General features: G+C 48.2%; 1 protein-coding gene across 1 annotated transcript; it reads left to right on the plus strand.

Annotated features, from left to right (window-relative positions):
* The first annotated feature begins 1,738 nt into the window (after positions 1–1,738).
* OTOP3 (otopetrin 3) lies at positions 1,739–13,169 on the plus strand. Its single transcript, XM_054047604.1, has 6 exons — positions 1,739–2,135; positions 5,768–5,904; positions 7,807–7,865; positions 8,853–8,950; positions 9,896–10,818; positions 12,999–13,169. Exons 1-6 carry the CDS (start codon positions 1,739–1,741, stop codon positions 13,167–13,169), a joined length of 1,785 nt encoding a protein of 594 aa, XP_053903579.1.
* Positions 13,170–13,991: the final 822 nt, after the last annotated feature.

A 13,991-nucleotide genomic window follows, 5' to 3' on the forward strand; every position in this document is an offset into this window, starting at 1 on the left:
CCCGTGTGGAGGTAAGAACGTATCAGAGAACTCTGGCCAGTCTGGACGCCTCTTCTCGGCTTTTCCTTTCTCTGGCTCACTCCTGGGGATCGGCGGAAAGGTTGGACGTGGAGGCCTGGGTCTGGGACCATATGCCCCGCAAAGCCAGGGTGGATTTATCACCCCCCTGACAAAGTGAGGGGTTGGGTTTTTCTTCTAACTCTGTGGATCCCTTTCGATCAGAATGAGATTTGCCCAGTGAGCAAGCCCCTGCCCGCCCAGGGATCTGCTTTCCCCTGGTGTATTTAAGCTGCCTGGAGCAGCTGAATCAGCCTGGGTCCATTGCTTGGAAGACACTTCGTGTGTGTATAAATTACCCCACTAACAGAGCAAATCATGCTGGGTCTTTTAGGATCTAGCAGGGTCTTTTCACCTGCTTTGAACAGAACATTTTCTTAGCCCTCAAGGGCTGTATCTTAAGATCTCATTTAAGCACCATTTTAAACATCATTTGACTGCATTGTCTCTGCCTCGGAGGCTGTTCTTCTCCCACGATTCTTGCTGTAAACTACAGCTAGGTCCAAACTGAAAAGTGCCCCAAAGTTTGGGCGTGCTCAGACCTGCGGGGGTTGATTTGGGACTTTCTCTGTTCAAAATCCACCATCTCCTAGGGACAAGCTCCAGGTATTTATTCTACCATCTCCCACTGCATTTCGAGGGGGGAGGGAGAAGAGTCTTCCGGCTCTGCCTCCTTCCTGAGATATGACTTGGGGGTGGGATGGAGGGAGTGGGCAGTCAGGAGCTTTTGCTGGCAAACCAGTGCAGGCCCGGGCAAGTCTCACACACCTTTGAAAGTTCTGCTTTATGCTCCTCATACACATGCAGGCTTGTCATCTCATGCATTCAATAAGAATAGCATGGTGTAATTGTTTGCAGAGATGGGCCTCAGTTGAAATCTCACAACCAGATAGCCCTGAACTTTGGAGAAGTTCTGATCCGGATCCAAACTTTGTGGCCGATCTAGATACTTACCATGAAACAAGCTGAAAACCTGGATGCAGAGTTGGACTTGGAAGAAGTCTAGGGAGCAGGGTGTGAATAGTGCTCCCTGTCTTTGGTACCCCACCCCAATACCTCAAGGTACCTTAACCAACAACAAAAACTTCAGCTGGCCTCACAGTGCTTCCAAGCGTGGAGTATCCAGACTTGACAAAGGGCCAAGATCACACATGCAGAATGTAAAGGATAATGCATGGAACATGCCAAACTGCCTTTAACCCGCCGTCTATGTTTTCATCTTTCCTTCATTCTGGGGGGGATCTTTGCTGGTAAGGGTGAGGCCACTTTTAACATCTGACCCTACAGCTGAGAGGGTCTGGCAGCGAGCCGTTTCCTCCTTCTCTGATCCCGCTGCCAGAGAGGAAAGATGAAATCCTCCCGCGAGTTGCAAATCATGCACAAGGGGTGGAGGCCCCAAACGAGGAAGGTCCCCAGGGGCACTGGCTTTTCTTGCACTCAAGGCTTGTCTTGGGAGGATTTATGTAGATAAATTGTGCCAGGGGCTAAGCTGAGACCACCAAACTCATCTCACGTGTGACTTTATCTCCATGTGAAGCCAAGTGGCTCAGTATGTAAACAGCAGCAGCCCCTAACATCCTTTCCATCAGTGCTCTTATTAATCCCCATTTGTTTAACCACACAGGGGATCCCAGCGTGAACTCTTCTTCCCACCAGACCGCAGAAAATCGTGGCTGCTGAGATGGCTGGCAAGGAAGCTACACGGCAGAGGCACCTTAACCAGGATACTGATGGCGAAGAGTCAGCGTCAGCAGAGCCTGAAGCCTGGAAGATCCGCTACGAGAAGTGCTGGCTGCACCGGCACTGCTCCTCGCTGCTCCACAAGGACAGGCAGGCTCGGAAGGCCGGGCAGCTGTTCTCAGGGCTGCTGGCCATGAACGTGGTGTTTCTGGGCTGTGCCTTCATAAGCAGCATGATTTTCAACAGGGTGGCGATTACCTTGCGCGACGTCTGGATCTTCCTCTCCATCCTCAAGATCCTGTCTCTCTGCTGGATCATTTACTACTTGCTGTGTACCAGCAGGAAGCCCCATGCTGTGCTGTACAGGGACTCCCATGCCGGGCCAGTCTGGGTGCAGGGTAAGTGCTGCACACAACCCTCTTACCTTTGTTCAGTGCCTCGCACTCAGACCACTTTACACACAAGGGACCACTTCACCCACCATCAAAATGCTGCCACCTCTGGCACGGCAACCCAGCATTTCCTACCGGTTAGAGCACAGGGAATGAGGCGATCTGGGCTGTCTGCCACTGTCTCAAGCTGTGACCTTGGGCAAGTCACTTCATCTCTCCCCCCACCCACCCCCGCCCTTCACCTCCATGTCTCAGTTTCTCCATCTGAATAACTGGGGTCATACGACTTCACTGCCTCCCAAGGGTGCTGGGAGGCTTCAGGTCCTGGATGTTTGTCAAGTGCTTTGAGACCCTCTGATGAAAAGACACTAGGAAAGCACCAGGCTGTTGTTCTAAGACCAGGAGCCCAAGACTCCTGCATGCAGCTGGAGCTCCGGGAGGAATTCAGGACAGCAGGGTGTAACTGTCCACCTTGGAATGTAGCCAGGAAACCAACCACATCATCCTTCCTCTTCCAAAGCGAGAGCCTGGGGACCTCGCGGGGGTCTACACTGCAATTCAACACCTGCGGCTGGCCCGCATCAGCTGACTGGGCTAGCAGCGTTCAGGCTACAGGGCTGTAAGATTGTGATGTCCATGTTCAGGATCCGGCTGGAACCCAGCGTCTGGGACTCTCCCCCTTCACAGGGTCTATGCTGCAATTTCATAGCCCCGCAGCTTGAACCAGAATCAGCTGCAGGTGTTTAATTGCAGTGTAGATCTATCTTTAGTGATCACAAATGGGACGGACGCCGTTATAGCTAACAGCAGCGTACTGTCCGCTCCTTCATGCCATGCTGGCATACTGGCTCATACTGATTCAAAAGGGAAGATTTCTGCTTAGCAAATCCCCTTCTTGCAGCACCGGAGTTTTCCTCGTGGAGCTCCCAGCCAAGTGCTGACCAGCCCAGCCCGCTTTAGTTGATGAGATGACACATCCAAATTGCTCTGTCCTTGGTTTATTAGGGCCTTTAATTACTGCACAGGCTCAGGAGTAAAACGAAGCTCTAAGGGCCAGATTTTCAAAGGGTATTTAGGCACTTAACGATGCAGTTAGGTGCCTAGGGGGATCCTTAGAAGCCCCTAACCGAGTTAGACACCTACCTCCTCTTGATTTCAATGGGAGTTAAGCAAGTTAGATTGAAATCAGTGGGAGCAAGGGACCAAGCTAGAGCTGAGACACATTTTTTGGCCAAATAATTTAATTTATTTGGCCAAAAAATGCGGTTTCGGGGTTGGTTGAAGCTATTCATGAAATTGAGTCGAATTTGACACGTAGTTCTGGAAGGAAAACAAAAAGTCCAGATGTTTTGTTGCAACGTTTTCAGAACTAACCACTTTGATTTTTTTTTTTTGTCTCCAAATGACGTTTCATTCGGAAGCTGACCCAGGTTTTTTAAAAAACAAAAGAAAAGGGTTCAAACACTTGAAAGCCAAATGAACACATGAAAGACTACAAAGAGTCTGGTGGCACCTTAAAGACTAACAGATTTATTTGGGCATAAGCTTTCGTGAGTAAAAACCTCACTTCTTCGGATGCATAGAGTGAAAGCTACAGATGCAGGCATTATATACAGACACATGGAGAGCAGGGAGTTACTTCACAAGTGGCGAACCAGTGTTGACAAGGCCAATTCAATCAGGGTGGATGTAGTCCACTCCCAATAATAGATGAGGAGGTGTCAATTCCAGGAGAGGAAAAGCTGCTTCTGTAGTGAGCCAGCCACTCCCAATCCCTATTCAAGCCCAGATTAATGGTGTTGAATTTGCAAATGAATTTTAGTTCTGCTGTTTCTCTTTGAAGTCTGTTTCTGAAGTTTTTTTGTTCAATGACAGTGACTTTTAAATCTGTGATAGAATGACCAGGGAGATTGAAGTGTTCACTTACTGGCTTGTGTATGTTACCATTCCTGATGTCCGATTTGTGTCCATTTATTCTTTTGCGGAGGGACTGACAGAGCAAGACGGGTACCCAGAAATCACCTACTACAGGACAGGCCCAACAAGGACAATAACAGAACACCACTGGCCATCACATACAGCCCCCAGCTAAAACCTCTCCAGCGCATTATCCACGACCTACAACCTATCCTGGAAAATGATCCCTCACTCTCACAGACCTTGGGAGGCAGGCCAGTCCTTGCTTACAGACAACCCCCCAACCTGAAGCAAATACTCACCAGCAACTACACACCACACCACAGAAACACCAACCCAGGAACCTATCCCTGTAGCAAACCTCGTTGCCTACTCTGTCCCCATATCTACTCTGGCAACAGCATCAGAGGACCCAACCACATCAGCCACACCATCAGGGGCTCATTCACCTGCACATCCACTAATGTCATATATGCCATCATGTGCCAGCAATGCCCCTCTGCCATGTACATTGGCCAAACCGGACAGTCCCTCCGCAAAAGAATAAATGGACACAAATCGGACATCAGGAATGGTAACATACACAAGCCAGTAAGTGAACACTTCAATCTCCCTGGTCATTCTATCACAGATTTAAAAGTCACTGTCATTGAACAAAAAAACTTCAGAAACAGACTTCAAAGAGAAACAGCAGAACTAAAATTCATTTGCAAATTCAACACCATTAATCTGGGCTTGAATAGGGATTGGGAGTGGCTGGCTCACTACAGAAGCAGCTTTTCCTCTCCTGGAATTGACACCTCCTCATCTATTATTGGGAGTGGACTACATCCACCCTGATTGAATTGGCCTTGTCAACACTGGTTCGCCACTTGTGAAGTAACTCCCTGCTCTCCATGTGTCTGTATATAATGCCTGCATCTGTAGCTTTCACTCTATGCATCCGAAGAAGTGAGGTTTTTACTCACGAAAGCTTATGCCCAAATAAATCTGTTAGTCTTTAAGGTGCCACCAGACTCTTTGTTGTTTTTGTAGATACAGACTAACACGGCTACCCCCTGATACTTGACAACATGAAAGACTGTTTGTTCCAAGTGAAATTGAAACAAAAACATTTAAAAAAAAATGTTTGGTTCAACCACCAAACTGAAAACTCAGTTCTTCACTCAGCTCTCCACCTAAGCTGCTGGGAAGCCCAGTAGGTGCCTCTCTCCAGCCTTAAGCACCTAAACAGCTTTGGAAAATTGACCCTCCAAGCTTTACTGAGCGATATCCAGCACAGCTAGATTTTTACCCAGAAATCCTCACGCCCAGTGACCTAGTCTCTAGTGCAACACCTTGTGCAAAACGGGATGAATTCCACCTCCCACACATGTGTAATCCAGGTGAATGGCGTGCGTTGTTCAAGTAGCTTAATTAGAGACCGAGCCAGTATTGCCAAACCCAAATGTTCAAAAATCGTGATTCAGGGATCCCCACCCCACCCCGCAGACAATCATGGAATTTTCAAATTTTCCCAAATTTCAGGGCACCTGGATCCAGGATTTGAATTCAGGCCCACCCCCGAAGTTCCAAAACTAGAACTCTCCCAGCCCCACCGAGCGCAGGAAGCATGAAAGTAGGAGATGTGGTGATGGTTACTAAACCTGCACCACTTTCAGCTTACTCTATGTATGGACCCTTACTCATTTGGTTCGCTGATGGTTTTACTGTTTGGACAGGGTCTCTAGTGCTGTTTGGAGCCTGCACCATCATCCTGCAAGTGTTCAGGATCGGATACATTGTCAGCCACAACCATTGCAAATCCCACCTGGAAACCCTGTTCCCGTGCATAGAAATCATCTTCGTTTGCATTCAGGTACGGAACGTCATCTTCTCTGGAATCCAGTCACTCTGCCATATAGCTAGGAGGCAGGGAAGGGAGGGAGAGAGAGCTCAGAGGTGGGGGTTTCTTGTTAAAGGTATTTTTAGTATCAGTTATTGTTTTAAATACCAAACCACATACAGTGCCAATACATGTAGCACAAATAGTAGTCAAAGACATAAAAATAAAACAAAATCATTACTGTGATAAAAGACAATAAATCGATCATGGAATTTAGCGGAAGTTCTCCTGCTTCCTTGTGCAAAGTCAGTAAAGAGACAGAGATAAGTGAAAATCTGGTACATTACCCCTCACCAGCCCAGACAGCTGTCTCTGTACTAACGTCCCCCAGGAAGCTTTTCCATTTGAAATCAGGAGTTCTCTCTGTTTGCAATTGCCAAACCCTAATGGCAAAATCAATTGCCCATTTAAATTATTTAGATGTGCTTTGCAACCAGAAGTTCATAAATTATGACATCTCTGTGAGCTAAAACCATATACGCAAATTCCCCAGATTCTATCAGACGCAAACTCCTGTGCCTAGCAGAGCGAATGGAAATGTATTTTCAAGTCTCTCTTTTCGGATTAGATTCATACGTACATGCGCCCTCACATTCACACACGTACACAGTTACACGTTAGCCAGACCTATGGTACATCTGTGCTGCATGCTTCCTTTGGCGGCATGTTACATACCTGTGTAGCCCCCCTAGCATGGGTATAAATAGCAGGGTGACCGTGAGGCACAGCTTAGGCCAGTAAAGACACCCTGAGAGTGCAAACCCTACACGTTCTCTAGTCTGCCTTCCTGTTTACATTGCTATTTTTAGCAGTGGAGTGTCTGCAACCTCCCTCCTGCTGGAGCCTTTCCCCACTGCAGGGAAAGGCTCCAGCCAGGGGGTTTCCAGGTTGCTTCCTCCCCACCAGAGCCTTTCCTCACCCAGTGAAAGGCTCTGGCAGCAGGGAGCTGCTGAAGCCTTCTTCCACTGCCAGAGGCTTCCACCGATGCATGTTGTTCCACACTACTACAAGTGTGGACACATCCCTGCTTTTCACTGTGCGTGTAGCTACACGTACACCACATACCTCCAGCACTGGTGTGTAGTGTAGATGTAGCCAGATCTGTTCCCCCCCCGCATTAATAGGTATTATGCACATGGTATTAATACTGTGTATGTTATTCTTAATATTAATGTTGGGCAGTTCTGCTAACTGACTCGTATTCAGCTCACTTCTGTCATGCTATCCATCTATCTACCCCACAATGCTCTGCCAATCTAAACGTCGCTTTTGGCATTAGCAAATAGGAAACCTGTCAAGGACAAGATACCCGAACGGTGCGTCCTAGTACAGGCTGTACCGTGACTCCACGGCCCCTCCTAGCCTTTGGAATGTGGGATCCAAAACAAAAGATAAGGCAGGAAGATGTTAATACAGAACAACAGGGTAAAAAGCTGACTGGTGGATTTTAGTTTTGGGTGCTGTATAAAGTGCTTTCAGTTTGTAAACCAGACGATAAATATGGCCAATTGAAATGCCTACTTCGGAGCACCCCTTCTGTGTAAGGTGAACTGCAGGCGGTCAGAGAGCTGCTTCCTGGAAAGAGCAGAGCAGTAGGTATTAAAAGGCTCCGCTTGGTTATTTGGTCTCTTGAATATTATTTTCAATATCAAACCGCAAGTGTAGTCAAGCAGCTGGTGGCACTTTAGACAATACATGTTTGCCCACATGCAGATGCTGCAAAATGGATGCGTATGCACACATGAGCTCAAGCACTCCTGCGCCCGTTCCCACTCAGACGCTTGCATTTGCACAGGCTCCCGCTCACACACATCTGCACACGCACCTGTTGCCAGGTTGACAATAGGTTCATTTGATTGTTTCTGTTGCTTTCAGACGTACCTTTTATGGCGCCACTGTAAGGACTGTACCCAAGTCCAGCACAACCTCACCAGGTAGGATGAGAGAAGGAGGGGCCTTGTTTAATAGCCCTTCGTATTACTTTGAACACTCCCATACCAGGCCTTTCTGACTCCACTTTCCCTTCCTCAGCAGCCCTCCCAGGGGCGCCTTATAATCTGCATTTCAGCTTTAAAGATCTTTGTTTCTTAAAACTGAAGGATTTTATATTTAAATGCAAGGCAGATCAATTTGTCACTCTTTCAAACAGGCCTCGGATGGGCTTTGCCTTCTGAGCCATCTTCTTGTTTGGTCTGTGTGGCATCAACCGGTTTGATTTCCTAATCCCATCTCCAGTCCACTTGAATTTCCTCAATGGAGGATAATGACCTAGTCAACATGAATAGGAGGTTGTGGATTACAGTGGAGAGGCACAATCCTTGCAGGTAGACATATAAAACTGCAGGACTCACATTAGAGCAGACATCCATGCCAGTGCTGGGGGCCAGCGGGATTACTGCCAATTCCACCAAGCAGGAAAATTCATCTTTAAAGGATGAGAGACTTCACAAACCAACCCCCAACCTCAAGAATCTTTCTACTGCACGTGCTTGCTGAGGCACTAGGTTTTGACTTGACCTCGCCCATTTTCCTTACGTCTACATGGGTTAGTCAGCTTTCTTCTGGCCATCACATGTTCCTGTGACAGCTGCAAGTCCCAATGGGCCCCTTGCACAGTTCGCAACTGGTTTAAGAGTTCAGGTGTAAGTCTAGTGGACGTGAGAACCTGTGCAAATTACTGCAAGTGGGAATGGCTATGACTGTGCAGGAATGGGTGTGCTTATGTGTGCAAATATATGAGTGTGCATGCTTGAGTGTATGCATAAGCACAGGTGTGGGTGGGTGTGCCCATGTGAGTCCAGGTAGTACCACACAGGTTGGAGAATGTGTGTGCGCCATAAAGCAAGGAGGAGCTAAAGGCAAAAGACCATAAAAGAAGCTCTCAGGTGACACGTTGTAAAAGTGCTCTTCCCCTTTTACAGATGTGGGCTGATGCTGACCATGGCCACAGATCTCCTCCTCTGGCTGTTAGCGGTGACCAACGACTCTATGCACAGGGAAATTGAATCGGCACTCAAAGGTCTTGTGCAAAATTTTCCAGTCATGGCTCATTCTTCACTGCTTCTTAATAGCAACAGGTAGACAGGTAGGATGGAGAATCCGCGAGGTCAGCACTAGCCCTTGGCCCCAGCCATTCAGTTTTCAGGATCATCTCCACTGGGATGCATGGCTTCACTAAAGCACAAGGAGTTGGTGTCTATTTTTCCGGGGAAAGAGGAAGTTTTTCTTAACTGCAGGTTGAGGTCACCCGTAGAGATCTAGATTTTTGGATGATCCGTACTACTGTTTGTGGGTCGTTTGGAACATGCTGATTTGCCTGGAAAACTATTTAGCCACTAAACTTTGGAGATAAAGAGGTCTCCTGGGAGAAGGTCTAGTAGGGAAGGAAAAAGAATACATATTACACACAGGGCAAGGGCTACACATAGTCATGGTCCAGGACTGGGTCCGGTCTCTCCTTCCAGAGAGAGAGAGATGCCCATCAGTTCCCTACGTGACTAGTTCATCATGACACGGCAGAAACCTCAAACTCTCAGGATGATGTTGTAAACCTTTACCAGGGGTCTTAACCTCCCAGATGCATGTGAAGAGAGTTTAGTGGATTGAGCAGGGAGATAGGAACCAGAAAAGCCTTAGCACTGATCCTGGCTTTGCCATTGGCTTGCTGTGTGGCCTTGGACAGGTGACTTCATCTGTCTGTGTCTTGTACAAATGGAGAAACCAATATTTCCCCTCTTCCAGGGTGGACTGGGAGGGCTGATTAGTTAGTGTTTGTACTGGGCTTAGAGCATTTTGCCCCCTCCCCACCAGTTTTAAAGGCTCATTGGCTTCATGCAGGTCATTAGGCTTTCTGGGGCAGGCAGGTATGTAGCACCTCACTGCAGGTAGCCAGAAAATAGACAAAAAAAACTTTCCAGGCTATTCGTGCCTCCCAAATGACCCCCTTCCTCTTCCCTCACTCCAGGCAACGAGTCCAGCTCATGCACGTGTCCAAACACAATAGTCTGCCGCGTCTTCCAGAAGGGCTACATCTTGCTGTACCCCTTCAAAATGGAATACTGCCTCATCGGCAGCTCCATGCTGTACGTCATGTGGAAGAACGTGGGCAGGCGCATCCCTCCCCACCACACCATTCATGCCAAGCCCAAGTTCAAGCTCCGTGGTGTCATTTATGGGCTGGTGCTGGGCATATCTACATTGTTCATTGGGATCTGCATCTTCATGACCTACCAGATCGAGGCTACCAGCTCAGCGCCTAGGCAGGAGACCCTTGTGCTGTATTATTCCTACTACGTTGCGCTTCTGCCGATGATGACTGTGGGTGCCTTGGCTGGGACTGTCATCCATGGCTTGGAAGAGCGTGAGCTAGACACTCTGAAAAACCCAACCCGAAGCCTGGATGTGATCTTGCTCATGGGAGCAGCCCTAGGCCAGATTGGCATTTCTTACTTCTCCATTGTCGCCATTGTGGCCACCAACCCTGGAGACCTGCTAAACAGACTCATCCTGACCTACGCGGTCAGCCTCATCATTCAGCACATAACGCAAAACATCTTCATTATCGAGGGGCTTCACCGGCAGCCTTTGGTGGAGGATCCTGATGCCAGCCTGGCTGGGCCCCACATACAGCACTCGGGTCCATCCAGTGAAGAGACAGCCATGTCACACACCAGCCAGGAGCCCGCGCCGCCCCCTGGCAACAAAGAGACTGAAGCAAAAGAAGGTGAGAAGAGTGAAGACTGTGAACCGAGAAGAGTTTACCCACTAGAGATAAGACAGGAGATCAGGAGGGTTTCGCATGCCTACAGCCATACCTATGGCCGCCTGAACTGGAAGAGGAAAGCCCTAAAGGAGATCTCAATCTTCTTGGTCTTGTGCAACATCATAGTGAGTATCTCTCTCAAGCTGCCTTCTCTACATCCTGGACCTGGAATGAGAACAAGTATACCAGAGAACACCTTGGTTCTACATTCTCTCTCTCTCACACACACACACACACACACCTGCCCACCCCACCTTCTCTTTCCTTTGAGCCATCCACTTCATTCATCCACATTCCCTAGGCCTGCTAGTAAACTTACACACCAGCACTGAGGCTCATGCTACAGTGCAGACAAGGTTTCCTGTTAACCTCTCACTTCCTTGACCCTAAAATACTTTTTTAAAGCGAATGACTCCAGCATGGCTGGATTTTCTGTACATGGGTCGGGGGGAGATTTTCACGGAACATAGGCAGCTAAAAACTCCTCCGATGCCCTGATTTTAAGTATATTAGAAGTTATTACACACATTTGGTGTTGAATAAAAAGTGACTAACTAGGGAAGTGGGAAGCACAACGGATAGCAGTGGGTCCTTGTCATCAAGAGTCTCCAGTATTAGGACATGTCTGCAATGACATCTGTGCCCACACAGCTAGTTACAACCCATTTCCATTGAACAGAATAGGCAGGACCTTAACCACATCCTTGAACCGTGATAAAAACTTTGGACAGAGCTATAACATTGGCTTGAGGATGCGATTAAAACTTAGGTGGCTCCCATCTGTCACGGTTTCTGCTGTCCCTTATCAGAGTGTCTCTGAGTGCACACCCACGGGTGTCAGGCCTTTACCACTCCCCAGGTGGAATTCTGCAGTCCACCCACTTGTAAACCAGGGTGTGGGATACATCCTCTGGTTACCAACTGTGACTGATTCTGCAGGTCCAACTGGGGCTGGCCCGTGCAGGAGTGTTGCGTTGGGAGCATTTGCAGGGAAACAGAAGCAGCTTCTTCAAAACAAAGCGTGATTTATTCTGCCCCCAAAGGTACACAGTGCTAACAGAAGTAGATTTAAAAACCTACTTGCATAGTCCTTTACCCAAGTTCCACCTCTCCAGCCAAAGCTCCGGCAGGTCCGGCTGATTCCCCATCTCGGGGTTGGGAGAAACAGCTCATTGCTTCTAGCCCGCTTCCTCTGCCTCCAAGTCCTCTCAGCTGTTTCAGTGAGACATCCTGGCCAGCCTTTCTCAGCTCATCCCCTTGCAAAAATCCCTCCTTTTCGGCAATGGGCACCTTTTTAACAGCCCTTTGGATCCCAGGGAAGAGTAAAACATCCTAGCCTGGATGAAGTCAGCGAGGTAACTTCTGCTCCCAGCTGTTGGCCTAGCCTTTGCGATCTTAACTCCATTGAAGCTGAGGACCTGAGAGGCTGTCCGTGTTTTACCTGGCCTACTCAGTTCCATAACTCCCCCTTCACAGCCGCCTGTGAGTTAGCGCTATGCACGCAGTCAGGCCACAATACAACAGGGAAACCGAGTCACGCAAAATAGTCATAAAAATGCTACATTTTCCAAGTTCCTCATGCCAGACACGCGAGAAAAGCTGAACCAGGCTGTGGGGGCAACTGTGTTGTTACTGAGTCTCCAGACGGGGTTATATTAGAGACATGGTTTTACTTGGCAGAGACTGCAGTAGTGTAAGGGGAGGAAACATCCCTCTGAGATGTCTTCTGTTAAGGAGAGGACTTGCTCTGTTAATCAGAGATACCCCAGTGACTGCCTCAGCCAACTCTGCGTCCACTCAGCACCATAGGCTTTTGAGCATACCCAGTGCCATGGACTATGCTGAATATATATAGGACAATGGTTTTCAAGCAGGGGTACGCATACCCCTGGGGATACACAGAGATCTTCCAGGGGGTACAACTCCTCTAGATATTTGCCTAGTTCTACAACAGGCTACAGAAAAAGCACTAGTGAAGTCAGTACAAACTAACATTTCCTACAGACACTGACTTGTTTATACTGCTCTGTAGACTATACACTGAACTGTACGTACAATATTTATATTGGAATTATATGGTAGCCGTGAGAAAGTCAGCAATTTGTCATTCGAAGTGTGCTGTGACACTTTTGTATTTTTACATCTGATTTTGTAAGCAGACCGTCTTTAAGCGAGGTGAGACTTGGGGGTACACAGGACAAATCAGACTCCTGAAAGGGGAACAGTAGTCTGGGAAGGTCGAGAGCCCCTGATACAGGACACCCTAACCTCCTCTGACCTCTACTCTTTGTAACCACCCTTCTAGCTGTGGATCATGCCCACATTCGGGATGCACCCCGCCTTCGAGAACGGACTGGAGAAGTCGTTTTACGGTTACTCCACCTGGTTTGCCATCGTGAACTTCGGCCTGCCCCTGGGTGTGTTCTACAGAATGCACTCCGTCGGGGGGCTCCTGGAGGTTTATGTGTCATCCTGAACCAGGCCCAACCCTCCCTCGCCCAGTGGTGGAGGGAGAAATGGAGCTGAAGTCACACAGCAGTAGCCAGATGGGGGAGACCTGGGAACAAAGACACAGATACTGCCAGCTCGCTTTCATTTTGACTTTCACTTTGGCTCCTCTGAGCCCTATTTCTCAAGGAGTTCCAGATGAAAGGGAAGTTGCTTTGTGTTTTGAACATGCTGGTGTCAACTTTCTCCATAGAAAAACAAAACAATCTGGACTGGTCTGTAAAATACTGCACTGCTCAATGGAAACAATCTAGTGCCAGAATAATAGGGATAATATAGTTACTGCACTCAGGACACTCCCCCTTCAACCCTCTGAACAGAAGAGCAGCATCATGATGCACAGACTGAAATGCACTCCACAGAACCTCTGAAATCAAGGGCAGGAACCCTCTCAGCAATCTGAGGAAGAGGCCACAGAAATACCTGAAGTACATGCCCCATGGTCAAGCAAAAATGAACAAAAATGCCCACTTTTTACATGGATGTATGGAAGTACAAGGTTCATAGGAGCACCTATGGAGCGGGGTGTAGTGGTTAGAGCAGATCTGGGTTCTGCTCCTGATTCTGACACTAACTCTATATGTATCCGTGGGCCAGATGCTCAAAGATATTTAGTTCGTTAAGGACGTGTCTACACTCGAAATGCTACAGCAATGCAGCTGCATCTGTGCTGTTGTAGGGCTTCAGTGTAGATGCCACCTATGCTGGCAGGAAGGGTTTCCCCGTTGGCATGGGTAATCCACTTTCCTGAGAGGCGGTAGCGAAGTTGACGGAATTCTTCTGCCAGACT

This window comes from Malaclemys terrapin, chromosome 13 (assembly GCF_027887155.1).
Source record: "Malaclemys terrapin pileata isolate rMalTer1 chromosome 13, rMalTer1.hap1, whole genome shotgun sequence".
Lineage (NCBI taxonomy): Eukaryota > Metazoa > Chordata > Testudines > Emydidae > Malaclemys > Malaclemys terrapin.

Coding starts and splice junctions, on each gene's coding strand:
- OTOP3 (XM_054047604.1), top strand. CDS start 1,739: ATGGCTGGCAAGGAAGCTACACGGCAGAGGCACCTTAACCAGGATACT. Junction 7,866..8,852: donor GTCCAGCACAACCTCACCAG/GTAGGATGAGAG, acceptor CCCCTTTTACAG/ATGTGGGCTGATGCTGACCA. Junction 10,819..12,998: donor TGGTCTTGTGCAACATCATA/GTGAGTATCTCT, acceptor CCACCCTTCTAG/CTGTGGATCATGCCCACATT.